Source organism: Eremomyces bilateralis, assembly GCF_010015585.1.
Source record: "Eremomyces bilateralis CBS 781.70 unplaced genomic scaffold P152scaffold_4, whole genome shotgun sequence".
Taxonomy (NCBI): Eukaryota; Fungi; Ascomycota; class Dothideomycetes; order Eremomycetales; family Eremomycetaceae; genus Eremomyces; species Eremomyces bilateralis.
Genome location: NW_022985070.1, coordinates 1,043,529 through 1,056,083, shown reverse-complemented (window position 1 = coordinate 1,056,083; position 12,555 = coordinate 1,043,529). Strand labels below are relative to the sequence as shown.

The following is a 12,555-nucleotide window of genomic DNA, read 5'->3' as shown; positions in this document are numbered from 1 at the left end:
CACGGGCAACGCTCCCTGTACGCTGGAACCGCCACGGCCTCCTACTGGGCGAGCCGGGAGAAATGGTGGGAAAAGGTGCCTGCGACCTGTGCCGCTCGTTTCTTCTTCAGGGCTTCAGCGCTGGTTGTCCACATGCGCTTGTCTCGTCCTCTGCTGATCGCTGGGCTTCTCTCTCCAATCCTCCTCCAATCCTCTGGTTCTCGTTCTTCCCTCCCTCCATCGATCCATCTTGCGTCTTTCTCCCTCTCACTCGCTTTCGACCGTTTCTGCTATTCTGACTTCTTTTTTTTCGTTTTTATCTAACGCCCATCCCCACCATTCGTTCTTAATTATTTTCATGTGTGAAGTGAGACCCTTTCCACTCGTTACAAAGGTGTCGAACCTCGCTCTTCTTCGTCCATCCCGCTTTGGCTCCCCACGTTTTTCGGCCATCCCAGAATCGTTGATCTATCTTCCTGTCGCAAGGTCGAGTTGAGGTCAATCCTTTTTGTGTCGCCGGTCCCTTCCTTTACCCGAATGCTTGACGACGTCTTTGTTGTTCAAGAATATACCATATTTTAGTAGACAGCTCTATTCGCTGTTGTCCAGTCGCTCCCTGACACCAGGATTCTTCCAATCCTTATCCCAATTTGTTGTACGATCACGATATCAGCGCCTCAAGTCAAAGGCACCTAATATTGGATACGACATTCCCGTTGACATCCAACTGTCACCGAACCCGGATCTTTCCTATTTGTTTCCCGAGATAACGACCAACCAGTAGCCGCATCGGTACGTGGTGAACCGACCCAACCTCGTTCGCGTAGTTGAGGCCAGCATACGAGCATGGGAAGATCGAATTCGCTGACAAGTATGGCTTTCAAGGCATAATATATATCCAACTATGGATTCCCACTTCCAACCGCAATTCATGGCACAGTCACCTTTCTTCTTTTACACACCCGAACCGCACCCGGACAAGCGGCAGCATGGCCACTTCGTTCCGCAACCGCAAGGACTCGTCACGCCTCAACACGCGGTGCATGAGCCGATGCAATTCTGCCCCCCTCGGATGCAATTCCACCCTCCACCATCGGCCGCCAGTTCTCCCGCTCAGCTGCATCCGCCGATGTACTCTCAGCAAGCGCTCATGACGCCAGTCGCGTCGCCGCGCCCGCAATCCCAAAAGCCGACGGTTCTCGTTCAGCATGGCAGCCCGTATCTTTTGCCATTGGACACGGATGTCTACGTGCCGTCGACCCCGCCGCTTTCATCGTCTGGCAGCGCAGTGAGCAGCCCGCCGTCAACCTGTGAGGTGCTGCCGACACCGGTGCACCCAATGTTCTTTGCAAATGACGTTGTGGAGGGTATCAAGAAAGGGTGCGAAGAAGAAGTGTTCTCCAACTCATTAGCCATTGCCGAATGGCCGGAGTCCGCATCTCCCCCACTGTCTCCTGGTGAGTAATATCCTATTTCTTCTGGTCATGGACATGGCACTTGGAGAGTTGTCCATGGAAGACATCGGTGTGATTACAATGTCTGGGTTACCTCATCATCTTTTTATTTTATTTTCTCATACTTGTATCCTACAGATGCATGAAGTTGCATTATTGAGTCGGCTATTCACATGGTTTGCATGTGTTCTGTCAGTTCTGTTGGGGTTGAGCTAACGTGGACCCCCAATTCAGTTTACATGAAGCAGCCCCAAGGCGCCCAGGCACCCAACCCTCCACCCTATCTTCTAACCGCCTCCGCCTGCCCATCACTTTCTCCTTCTCCATCTCCTCTCCCTCGTTCCAACTCCATCAATCCCATCGAGGCCGACCCCAACTTTTGCGATCCCCGCAATCTCACCGTCCAAACTTCGGGTACCAATGCCGAATTTCCTCTACCAACTTTGTGCCCTGGAGACGAAGAGCACAAATTGATGCTCAACGGCGACGCGTTCGTGCCCGACCAGAAACCTACTACACCGGCCGAGTTCCTCAACATCAGCCACAGCCAATCGAGCGACCTCGATGCTTCGTCAACCACACAGTTCCCGGAATTCGAGCCACTTTTCGAGCTCGACAACGAAGACGACATTAGTGGCCTGGTCCAATTCCCGCCGACTGACAACGCGTATTTCCTCGGCACCAAACGTCAACGGACCGATCTCCTGCCTTTGACTCCTGAAGACGACAGTATCAGTGGCGAAGACTCCAGCGATTTCGACGAGGAGCTTGTCGCATCCGGCCTCCTCACACCCTTCGACACCGAGTCATCGTTTAGCTCGGACATGTCTGGCGCTTCTCCCACGACTGAACGCAGGCACAGTGGATCCAAGAAGTCTGACTCGGAAGCACCTAACGACAACGGTTCCCATTCATACCGTCAAGCCACTTCTCAAGAGCCCGATAACCAACCATCCTCCGCGCAAACTGACATGGCTACCCCACCCAACGCAACTGGAGGTTCCCCTCCTGCGGATTCTGCCATCACGCCGTCAAGTGCCGCAGACACCCCTCTCGGACAACCTGCATCTCGCCGTGGAAGGAAGCAGTCCCTCACCGACGATCCATCCAAAACTTTCGTCTGCACCCTATGCTCCCGCCGCTTCCGTCGCCAGGAACACTTGAAGAGACACTACCGCTCCCTCCATACTCACGACAAGCCCTTCGAGTGCACCGACTGTGGCAAGAAGTTCAGCCGCAGCGACAATCTCAGCCAGCATCAACGTACTCATGGTGCCGGTGCCATCACGCTCGGTGTTCACGAGTTGGGAGACAATATCGACTCTCCTCATGGCAGCATGAACATGGGACCCGGGATGATGGCTCCAATGCCTGAGGATATCCACGATGGTTACATGTCCGGAAGCTTGACACCGGACCCTCAACTTCTCGGCAGAAGACTGTACGATGCCGCCGCGATGGTCAACGGTGGGATGGGCTCGAGCTCATCCGAAGACGAGGGCAGCGGGGGAGAGAAGAAGAATAAGAAGAGACGGAGGGAAGACTAAGGGATCGGCTGTTTGTGCGGTCTCTTCCTGCCTTGGTTTAAGGCTCTTTCCTTGTCTGTCTTATCGTACATGCTCACGTCCGCTTCACGACCTTATGAGAACGCTACGAAAGAGGTGTTGCGGTCGTGGGTGCCTTCATCGACGGGTCTGCTACGGTTTCCTGGGGTTGATGCTTACCGGAGTTGTCAAGGAGCGGAGCCAGAATGAGGGGCGGGTCAGCAAAACGTTGCCCTATTACCCCTTCACCTCGCGATCCAGCACCCAAAGATGCACACATGGCTTTTTTTCTTTGCTCACGCTTCGTGTATTTTGTTTTCCGACTGCTGTATTTTTACCTTTCCTGCTCAATATTCGCGCTTTCGCTCTTGCCCACTTACACATTTTTTAACTCTCCGCGCGTCGCACAGCCGCGTCCCGGCTCACGGGGATCGCAGTGTCTGTATGCGCGGCAGGTTGCACCATTTCACTTCATTCGCAATGTAATTCTTCACTTTTCCTTTCCGAGATAGATCTTCACTGCGGTAATGTGGATGACGACGATGGGTATCCCGCACGTGAGACCGACGAGAAAAAAAACACGCTCACACACCTTGTGCTGGTCACAAAACGGAGGAGAGACACAACATACACAAAACACACCACTACAAACGGGGGGGTTTCGAAAATTGATCATTTCACAAATCGGGTAGATGTATGCGGTTAATCGAGGGTGCGCTGTGATAGTTCTGGATAGTTGCAATGGAGCAGACTCTTCGAATGTCGTTTCCGCGTCTGCCTGTGCAAGTGACTTAAATCCACTCGATTTGGTCGGACAGGAACGCAAACGGGTAAAGGAGGCTGTGCTTGTCACCTCATCGCCTTTGTCCGACGCGTCGATGGACCACCCAGGCCGTACTCGTATCAATGCTTCAGCATCTCGAATATAGGCGATAGGATCGTGTTGTGCGGATGACTACAAGTTCTCAAAATCCCATTCCGAAATCAGATAACGGCCATATTCTAGCGATTTCAGATCCGCGATCGAACAGTACTAGGTGCGATGAAGAAGTCCTATAATCGGTTGAGGAGTAGGAGCCGGTGAAGGATACATGGGCGGAAGTGAAGAGGGACTGTCCAAACGAGATACCTTAATATATATCTGGGGATCACATTTGTGACTATATAATAGACAGGAGAATATCACCTGGAAGCGGCTTGGTTCTATTCTCCATCCGAACCAGACGAAAACAAGTGGAGGTGCGGTCCTTCACCAAAAGCGTCTCGAACATCTGAACCCTTCGAGAGACATGTCATATCTCGGGGCATATTTTGCCAAACTAGAACATTGGTATTGCTATTACGAAGACCATCAATTTTAGCGAGGATTGGATTGTGACGATGCTTGACATTCTCTCATAGCCCAGATGCAAGAACATTAACCACAAGTTTGAGATTTTCTCCCCGAAATACCACGATTTCCGCCGCGGAGGAATCCGCCCACCATGCTCCCATCCAGCGCCACGCACGATGTCATCGCCCTGATCTCCGGCGGGAAAGACTCCATCTTCTCGATCCTCCAGTGCGAAGCCAACGGGCACCGCGTCGTGGCTTTAGCCAACCTGTACCCCGCGCCGCGCGCCCACGACCCCGCGGACGCGGACGCCGACGCGAACGATGATCCAGACAGCTTCATGTACCAGACGGCGGGACATACGGTCGTGCCGCATTACGCGCAGCTGCTTGGGCTGCCGCTGTATCGCGCGCCGATCATTGGCGCGGCGGTGGAGACAACGCTGGAATACCATCCGCACGAGCGGCCGCGGCCAGGTTCCTTGATATCTGGGAACGGGGAAGGGAACGGAACACATGGGATCGAGAATCTCTCGATAGCCGACGCATCCTCATCCCCTCCAACACCCGCCGCCGTCGCGCCCACCCCCACCCTCATCGACCCTCCTCCCTCCGACGAAACCGAGTCCCTCCTCCCTCTCCTCCGCCGCGTCCTCTCCGCCCACCCCTCCGCCACCGCCGTCAGCACCGGCGCCGTCCTCAGCACCTACCAACGCACGCGCATCGAGTCCATCTGCGCGCGCCTCCGCCTCGTCTCGCTCTCCCCCCTCTGGCAATGGCCGTCGCTACCCCCGGCCTACGCGGCCGCCTCCCTGCTCGACACCATGCGCGCCGCCGGGATGGTCGCACGGATCGTTAAGGTGGCGAGTGCGGGGATTGGGGAGGGGGAGCTGTGGGCGGATGTGTTGGGGGAGGGGAGGGCGCAGGTAGTGAAAGGGTTGAGGAGGATTCTTGGGGATGGCGGGGAGGAGGTGGGGGGCGCGGTGGTGGGGGAGGGTGGGGAGTATGAGACTGTTGTAGTGAGTGGGCCGCCGGGACGGTGGAAGGGGAGAATCGAGGCGGGAGAGGTGGAGAAGGTTAGAGGGGAGGGAGATGTCTGGTGGGTGAATTTGAAGGGCGTCAAGGTGGTGGATGTTGAAGAGGGGGATGTCGTGGAAGGCGATCGTTCTACGGCGATAAAACCCACGTTACTGGATGCGGAATTCGAGGAAGTTCTGTCGACAGTGGCGACGGAGGTAGAGGGAGTGGTACCGTCGTTGACGGTTACCCCTGAAATTCCCCGAACGGACTCTCATCTCAGACCGTCCTGGTTCACTCACAATGTTGGCCTTACAGTCTATCTATCCAACATGCATGCCTCGCCGGACGAACGAGCATCGCCGTCCGAGCAACTGGAAAAGATTCTTGTCCTGTTGAGGCAATATCTCCGCGATACGTACGCGTCCACACCCTCTTCCATTGTTTCCTCCACGTTGCTGCTCCGCTCCATGTCCGACTTTACCGTTCTCAACCCGATATATGCAGCTTTCTTCCCCCTCCCCTTACCTCCTGCACGCGTCGCTGTGTCCTGCGGGTCGGCAATGCCACCTGGATGCGACGTGCTACTATCAGTGGTGGTCGAACTTGGGCGACAAGCCGAGCGAACGGGACTGCATGTGCAGAGTTGGTCCTACTGGGCTCCAGCAAATATTGGGCCGTATTCTCAGGCAATTGCAATTCCGCTGCTTCCAGTGAAAGCATTAATCGAAGAGAACTCTGAGTTTGACATGCGGAGTGCACCCAAAATTATATATATGGCGGGACAGATCCCGCTTGTCCCATCATCTATGCAGCTTCTGGACCATCCTTTAACTTCCCTCAATATCTCCGGGGAGGAGGTCGTCCTACCGGAGACCGGTAGCTCGCAACCTTATTTGTTCCTATCTCGGACGGTCCTCGCTTTGCAGCACCTTTTCCGCGTCGGACGATCCATGTCTGTCCACTGCTGGCTCAGCGGAATCGCCTACATTGCCATTCCACCAAGTCACTCACATAGCGAGAATGTGGAACTGCATCTGAAGAGCTCGTCCCATACCGCAGCTGCCAGTGCGAGGACTGCTGCAAGTGTGTGGCAGAATGCACATCTTGCTAGCCAGAGGCGAACGAACGAAAGCGCAGATGAGGTGTCGGACACGGAGGACGAGGAGTCCCACGAAATCGACGTGTGGGACCTTCAGAACCGACCGGCGTGGGTGGCGCAACAAAAAGAACAGGCGCCACAACCAAACCCGTCGAAACATCTCCAACAGACGAACACTGTGGATCATCGCCCGAGGCTACCGGACATGCGCCATGTGCATATGACCGGAGCGACCACAACCGGATACGACTCGACCCCGCCGATGTATGTGGTACGGGTGGCCGAGTTGCCGCGAGGTGCCGATATCGAGTGGAGCGCGGTCGGCATGGCAAATGGAGACGCCGTGGTGCAGTGGCTCGACATCCCCGGCATCCGGAGGAAATTGTACGTGGTACAGGTGCGAGGGACCGGGACATTCATGTTCACGGCGGGGCTGGACACGGGGGAAGAGATACCGGACGTGGAGGAGGCGCTGTTAGGAGTGGACGCATTTCGCGAACTGTGGGACATGCGAGGGAAGAGTGAAGGATCAGGGGCACACTATACAGCATACACAGCAAGCGGGGCGACTTTGAGCTCTGTTAGCCTATGGCATAAATCCGCAAAACTGGTGCCCTGCTATGCAGTCTACGACGCGGAGGGGGTTGAAATAACATCGGTGATCCAGGGACGGATCGAGCTCATCCCCTAGGGCCAAAAAGCAAGCGCAGGATTATCATACATATACATACAGCGGAGATACATGAAAAGGCTTCTTCCAATTCCCTCCTCCGGAGGCCAGCGAGGCATAGCTACTGACATCGTACTCCGAAGCCCACCCGAACCTAAAGCCACTGTATCCGAACTCCAAACGCTAAGCACAAACGAATTTTGCCTGGCCCTATGCATGTAAAGGCGATGCAGGAGGCCGAAGGCAGATTTAAAGGTGTATTCATGCAATATGTCCCGCAAGCCCGATGAACAACGCTTGCGCGGCCAGCTGCAATGTCCAAATGCCAACTTTGCGGAAGCGTCGCCGACGGGCGTCGTCATCGTCGGTGATGTTCCGAACAAAGGCTGTGTAGGTCTGACGTCATGTTAGAAATGCATTCCAAGCGCAACAGCAGATGCGATTGGGCGCCAATGACCGCGAGGGATAATTAGATGCAAGCTTACCTCTTGAGACAAGTCATCCATCAACCCACTGTCGAAGATCGTCCAACTGCCGTCGAACTCGTCGGCGCGCTTGACTACTCGGCAATTGATCGGGATGAAAGTTTTCTGGGAGTTGATGTACGCGACGATGGGCCGGACGAGCGCGTTGTTCACATAGGAGATTTCCTTGGTGAACAACGGCACGGCGGCGCGGACGTCGTTGAGGTGGATCCGCAGATCGATCACCATGAACCGCTCCGGGCGTTGGGGGTCCTCGTTTTCGATGAGGGGGTGGTTGTTGGCCGCCTCGTTGTCGATATCGTCGGAGGTATTGCCCTGGCCGTTCGACGTGACCGTTGCCTCCATGCGGTCGTAGAAGTCCGACATTACCTTGGTGATGCTGCCATCGTCGTCGGCAGGAAACATGATGTCGGCTACGATATCGACGTTGCCTTCGTGGATCCATGAGAAGGGTCCTTCGACACCACGATTAAGGTGATCGATATTTAGACCATCGATTCTGATGCGGCTATGCTTCTTCCAGGGCGACTCTCCATCAAGCTCTCGTCCCTGGTTAAGCTGAGCTCCGGTATAATTGTGCGTCTGTCGAGGGTGAATGGTGAAGAGGGAGTTATCGAAGGATCCGTGGATTGTATTAGCGGACAGAAAATCATAGAAGAGCCACTGTTTCCGGAGGCGCGGGCAGTCGCATGAATAGATGCTGACCGCGAACGGCCGGAAACCCCCGGGTTGGTAGACCGTGACTAGAAGATCCTCCATTTTGAACGAATCCAGCTCGAAATCGCCGGTATTGTGCTCATGCTTGTACGATCGTGGATCGACATATTCTTCCAGCGCATGAACGGGCGTTCGATCAACCACGCCACGGATCCCGTGCATCTCTACGTCTTTCAACAGGCCTTTCCCGTTCATCCATTTCGCAAAGGATAGCGTGACGTTAACCGTGTCGATCGAAAGGTCGAACTGGGTATAATTGGTGTCTTCTTCCTCTTGCTGGGCGGCTCCGCTGGCCCGCTCCGCCAACGCAGCAGCTGCAGCCACAGCGGAGTCCTGGGATCCTTTCGTCACTTTCGACCTCCCTTGTCCTGGGCGTCGCGACACGAAGACTTTCTTGAAAGAGATGACCCCGTCATTCCATTTTGGTACGATTGCGGACTCGAACACCACCTTCACGCCAGAGGAGTGCGTCAGGTAGTTCCCAACCCATTTCGCCAGTGTCTCCTGCGCAAACATGGTGTTGACCATGAAGATCAGGAGAGAGAAAAATGTGGTCGTTCCAATCAGAATCCACAAGAAATGCCCCACGAGAATCCATGACAGGAATCCACTGATCTCGTCGATATTAAACGGTCTGGCGCTCTTGATCGAAAACCATTTGAAGCGAATCTTGAAGCGCGACCAGAACCCTGTAGCGGCTGCCAGAAGCTCCTCTTTCGTTGGGGTATGGAGTTTATGAGGGAGGTGAGGTATTCGCTCGAATAGCGGTTTTGAAGTCGGTGTGGAATCGACTGTGGACTTAGGGCTGCCCTGCGATGACGGGGACGGGTCCGCTTTTGGAGTACCGGAATGCGATGGATTGCTCGGTTCATGGCTTGTCGAGCTCTTTTGTCTTCCCTTTGCAAACCTTATGTGTGGGCTGGTCGAAATGGGGAGTCCACGGTTCCATGTTGTGAATGACGCAGCGCGTGGAGGACTGATTTGGCTGAACGGGGAGACTGAGAGGAGACGGAAAGAGTTGGAGATGCCCAAAGGTGCATTGGGATATTTATAACACCATTTGGAACCCTTTAGGGATGAGATGGGGAGCAAACTTTGATGCACTGAGGATCCGGTTTGTGATGCAGCGCTGAATACGCTCCGAATATATGACGGAGGGGATGGGGAAGAGGAAGCTGTTAGGTCGACGAGTGAGCGTCGCAGACCTCCGTCGACCGTCCGCAAGCCATGTCGAAGCATTATCTGTTCCAAATCATCATCTTGGCGAGGAGAATGGGGAAGGGGATGGCCCTAATCAGTCGAAGAGCAGATCTCAAATTCTCAACTGTATGAATCGATGACGAAGAACGCAGCAAAATAGCGAAAGAATTCACATCGACATCACTGAGATTCATCAGATGCCAAGACATGTACACCAGCCACAGCATGGATTCTCCGGTGGCGGTGCAATTACCCACAATTCTATTCTCTCTATCACGACCCCTCGAATTTTTGGGATCGCAGATTCAATCAAGTCGCATATATCAGACAATTACGCCGCCATGCCTGCACCCACTGCTCTTTTACGAGCACCAGAGCCGTTGGATGAAGAGAATAGCCTTCCGGATACACAGCTAGGTTCGTCTGCCTTGCAAATGCGATTTCGTTGGGCGAAACGAATCCTTACTCACCGCCCCCACAGACGACAATGACTTTCTCATAAATACGACCGGCCAGCCGGCCGACGCAACTTCCTCCTCCGCCCCTTCCGCCCATGACGATACGGCTATGGAAATCGATGCAGAAGGACGACCGCGGTTCGCACCCGCCAAGGACAGTCCCCGCGCCGTCCGCATCGAAAGCCGCAAAGTCCCCATCCCCCCCCACCGCATGACCCCGTTGAAAGGCTACTGGTCGAAGATCTACCCCCCGCTGGTCGAGCACCTCAAGCTGCAGGTGCGGATGAATATCAAATCGCGCGCCGTCGAGCTCCGCACGTCCAAGTTCACAACCGACCCCGGCGCGCTGCAGAAGGGCGAGGATTTCGTGAAGGCGTTCAGCTTGGGCTTCGACGTTGATGATGCGATCGCGTTGCTGCGGCTGGACGACCTCTTCATCGAGACGTTCGAGATCAAGGACGTCAAGACGCTGCAGGGCGATCATTTGAGCCGAGCCATCGGACGGATAGCCGGGAAGGATGGAAAGACGAAGTTCGCCATCGAGAATGCCAGTCGGACCCGGGTGGTCCTCGCGGATCAAAAAATTCATATCCTGGGAGGGTTTAAAAATATTCGGGCGGCACGAGAAGCGATTGTGAGCTTGATTCTCGGCGCCCCACCAGGGAAGGTGTATGGCAATTTGAGAACGGTGTCATCGCGAATGAAGGAGCGATTCTGAGTTTTGGGGCCATTCATGCGGCAACGTTAGAGCATATGAGGCGTTCGGGGTTCCCTTAATAGTATGGAGGCGGGATTGGGCGTAGCACGTCTCCATCCGTCGCATCAGATGACGCTATGCAACAAATGAAACCAAATTTCATAGAAGCTGGCGGTACAGTACAGTTCAGAAGTACATCTATCGATCTTTTTAGATATAAGTGGATGGCGTGCCAAACAAGTTGTATTTTGTACAAGTCCCCCTATCGCATGAGAGCGGAATCTAGTGCCCACAACATCCCTTCGCGACTAACGCCCCCCGTGCCACTCTATGCACCACGCGGTGTCCGAGACCTGGGGCCCACAGGCGGATTATAAACCAACTTCCGTGTCTTGATGCCCACCCATTTGTACCTCTTCACCCAGACGGACAGAAGCATGAGGGCGCTGCCGATCGCCATCACTTCCCAGCCCATCCTCTTGCGTTGGTCCATTTCGGGTTCGGCCGCCCAGTTCAGGAACTCGACCACGTCCTTGGCCATTTGAGACGACGTCGCGGGCGTGCCGTCTTCGTATTCCACAAGTCCGTCATACAGAACCCGGGCCATGGCGATGCCAGTACCAGGGAAGTACGGGTTGAAGTTGAGGCCTTCCGGTACAGCGGCACCTGGCGGTGGCTCTTCCGGGTATCCGGTCAACAGGCTGAAGATGTAGTTGCATCCGCCATGGCGACCCTTGACAATTAAGCTGAGGTCCGGTGGAAGCGCTCCTTGATTGGCCGCACGAGCTGCCTCATCGTTCTTGTAAGGATCAGGGAGGTAATCAGCCAGCTTTCCGGGACGCTTCTCGATATCTCCCTCGTCGTTCGGCTCGGAGTCGTATTCGTTCTCTTCCGCCAATGTCTTGGCTTCGTCCACGGTCATGATCGTGCCGACGAGCGAGCGGTACGGTATGCGACTCAGCGAGTGGCAAGCCGCGCAAACTTCCTGGTAGACTTGGAAACCGCGGCGGAGACTATACATGGACTGAGCAAAATTGCCGTGCGAGACGGGTGGGCGACCTTACGCTTGATGATCGAATGTCTTGAAGAGCTTTTCGTGTTCCCAGGGATAAGCGGTTGCGTGAAGACTATATACGAGGCGGATTAGCATATTCCACGGATGCCGTCCGAATCGTCGAAGGGGTGATTTCGCGAATTATGTTATCAACTGCCGACTTACCCTTCCTCAGCCGGTGTCATCGCCAATGCACGCGGTCCATATTGATTGTAGTACCACGCAACAGCACCAACACCGACCAGCGTTGCCCCCGATGTAGCGAGAATATTCCCCACCACGTTGCCAGCTTTTGAGGGTTCCGATGCCGATGTTGAGGACGCACGCTATGGAGAACATGTCAGTAGCGGTTCAATATTTGCAACCACGCCGATCCAGCGGCCAATCGCGCGGATTGAAGGCGGGATGAAGAATTCAGGCACATACCGAGGTGGCCTTCTGTAGCAGCGACCGAATCGGACCCGACGAGCGAGTCGCCCGTGCGCACGACCGGGCCAACATTGTGTGGATGGCGGCGATCGAGGGAGAGGAGATGGAAGGGATGGGATTGCTCAATGAGAGCAATTGCAGGCGCCGGACGCTGAGGCAATGGAATGGGTTGATGGGGGAAAGGCGTGAAGTCCAAAGACTGGAGAGGATTCGACTTCAGATCAAAGTTGACGAAGGTGATCAAAGCTTGGATTACGCCGCGTCTGATTGGCTACTGGGGCTATCCGGTCTTGGCGCTCACGGGATTGGAGAATCCTCATTTCTGTTCCGACTCTTCACGAGATTCCTACATCTTGACATCTTTCAAGTTAGTCAATGTTTTTCAATGTTTTGATCCAGGAATATTCAGTTTAGTTC

The 12,555-nt window shown here is 54.7% G+C and overlaps 6 protein-coding genes across 6 annotated transcripts; 4 read left to right on the top strand and 2 right to left on the bottom strand.

Annotated features, from left to right (window-relative positions):
- Positions 1 to 910: 910 nt before the first annotated feature.
- P152DRAFT_447344 (uncharacterized protein) lies at positions 911 to 2,980 on the top strand (the record flags this gene model as incomplete). The annotated part of the gene is made up of 2 exons (XM_033677988.1): positions 911 to 1,436; positions 1,668 to 2,980. The coding sequence occupies 2 exons, from the start codon at positions 911 to 913 to the stop codon at positions 2,978 to 2,980; spliced, it is 1,839 nt and encodes a 612-aa protein (XP_033536717.1).
- A 15-nt stretch (positions 2,981 to 2,995) lies between these two features.
- Positions 2,996 to 3,579, top strand: P152DRAFT_244862 (uncharacterized protein). The gene has a single exon (XM_033674654.1). The coding sequence runs from the start codon at positions 3,184 to 3,186 to the stop codon at positions 3,487 to 3,489; it is 306 nt and encodes a 101-aa protein (XP_033536716.1). The 5' UTR covers positions 2,996 to 3,183; the 3' UTR covers positions 3,490 to 3,579.
- A 432-nt stretch (positions 3,580 to 4,011) lies between these two features.
- Positions 4,012 to 7,013, top strand: P152DRAFT_498938 (adenine nucleotide alpha hydrolases-like protein; the record flags this gene model as incomplete). Its single annotated transcript, XM_033682288.1, has 3 exons — positions 4,012 to 6,412; positions 6,467 to 6,812; positions 6,986 to 7,013. The coding sequence occupies exons 1-3, from the start codon at positions 4,462 to 4,464 to the stop codon at positions 7,011 to 7,013; spliced, it is 2,325 nt and encodes a 774-aa protein (XP_033536715.1). The 5' UTR covers positions 4,012 to 4,461.
- On the bottom strand, positions 6,990 to 9,636 carry P152DRAFT_456120 (uncharacterized protein). Its single transcript, XM_033678929.1, has 2 exons — positions 7,584 to 9,636; positions 6,990 to 7,494 (listed from the first exon to the last, which is right to left on the bottom strand). Exons 1-2 carry the CDS (start codon positions 9,537 to 9,539, stop codon positions 7,360 to 7,362), a joined length of 2,091 nt encoding a protein of 696 aa, XP_033536714.1. The 5' UTR covers positions 9,540 to 9,636; the 3' UTR covers positions 6,990 to 7,359.
- Positions 9,637 to 9,841: 205 nt separating this feature from the next.
- P152DRAFT_505964 (Pre-rRNA-processing protein pno1) lies at positions 9,842 to 10,676 on the top strand (the record flags this gene model as incomplete). The annotated part of the gene is made up of 2 exons (XM_033682461.1): positions 9,842 to 9,917; positions 9,982 to 10,676. The coding sequence occupies 2 exons, from the start codon at positions 9,842 to 9,844 to the stop codon at positions 10,674 to 10,676; spliced, it is 771 nt and encodes a 256-aa protein (XP_033536713.1).
- Positions 10,677 to 10,717: 41 nt separating this feature from the next.
- P152DRAFT_456119 (uncharacterized protein) lies at positions 10,718 to 12,297 on the bottom strand. The gene is made up of 4 exons (XM_033678928.1): positions 12,136 to 12,297; positions 11,875 to 12,035; positions 11,720 to 11,782; positions 10,718 to 11,668 (listed from the first exon to the last, which is right to left on the bottom strand). The coding sequence occupies exons 1-4, from the start codon at positions 12,208 to 12,210 to the stop codon at positions 10,984 to 10,986; spliced, it is 984 nt and encodes a 327-aa protein (XP_033536712.1). The 5' UTR covers positions 12,211 to 12,297; the 3' UTR covers positions 10,718 to 10,983.
- Between the last annotated feature and the right edge of the window lie 258 nt (positions 12,298 to 12,555).

Coding starts and splice junctions, on each gene's coding strand:
- P152DRAFT_244862 (XM_033674654.1), top strand. CDS start 3,184: ATGAGGGGCGGGTCAGCAAAACGTTGCCCTATTACCCCTTCACCTCGC.
- P152DRAFT_456120 (XM_033678929.1), bottom strand. CDS start 9,539: ATGCTTCGACATGGCTTGCGGACGGTCGACGGAGGTCTGCGACGCTCA. Junction 7,495..7,583: donor TGGATGACTTGTCTCAAGAG/GTAAGCTTGCAT, acceptor ACATGACGTCAG/ACCTACACAGCCTTTGTTCG.
- P152DRAFT_456119 (XM_033678928.1), bottom strand. CDS start 12,210: ATGTTGGCCCGGTCGTGCGCACGGGCGACTCGCTCGTCGGGTCCGATT. Junction 12,036..12,135: donor TGCTACAGAAGGCCACCTCG/GTATGTGCCTGA, acceptor TGTTCTCCATAG/CGTGCGTCCTCAACATCGGC. Junction 11,669..11,719: donor AAGACATTCGATCATCAAGC/GTAAGGTCGCCC, acceptor GTCCATGTATAG/TCTCCGCCGCGGTTTCCAAG.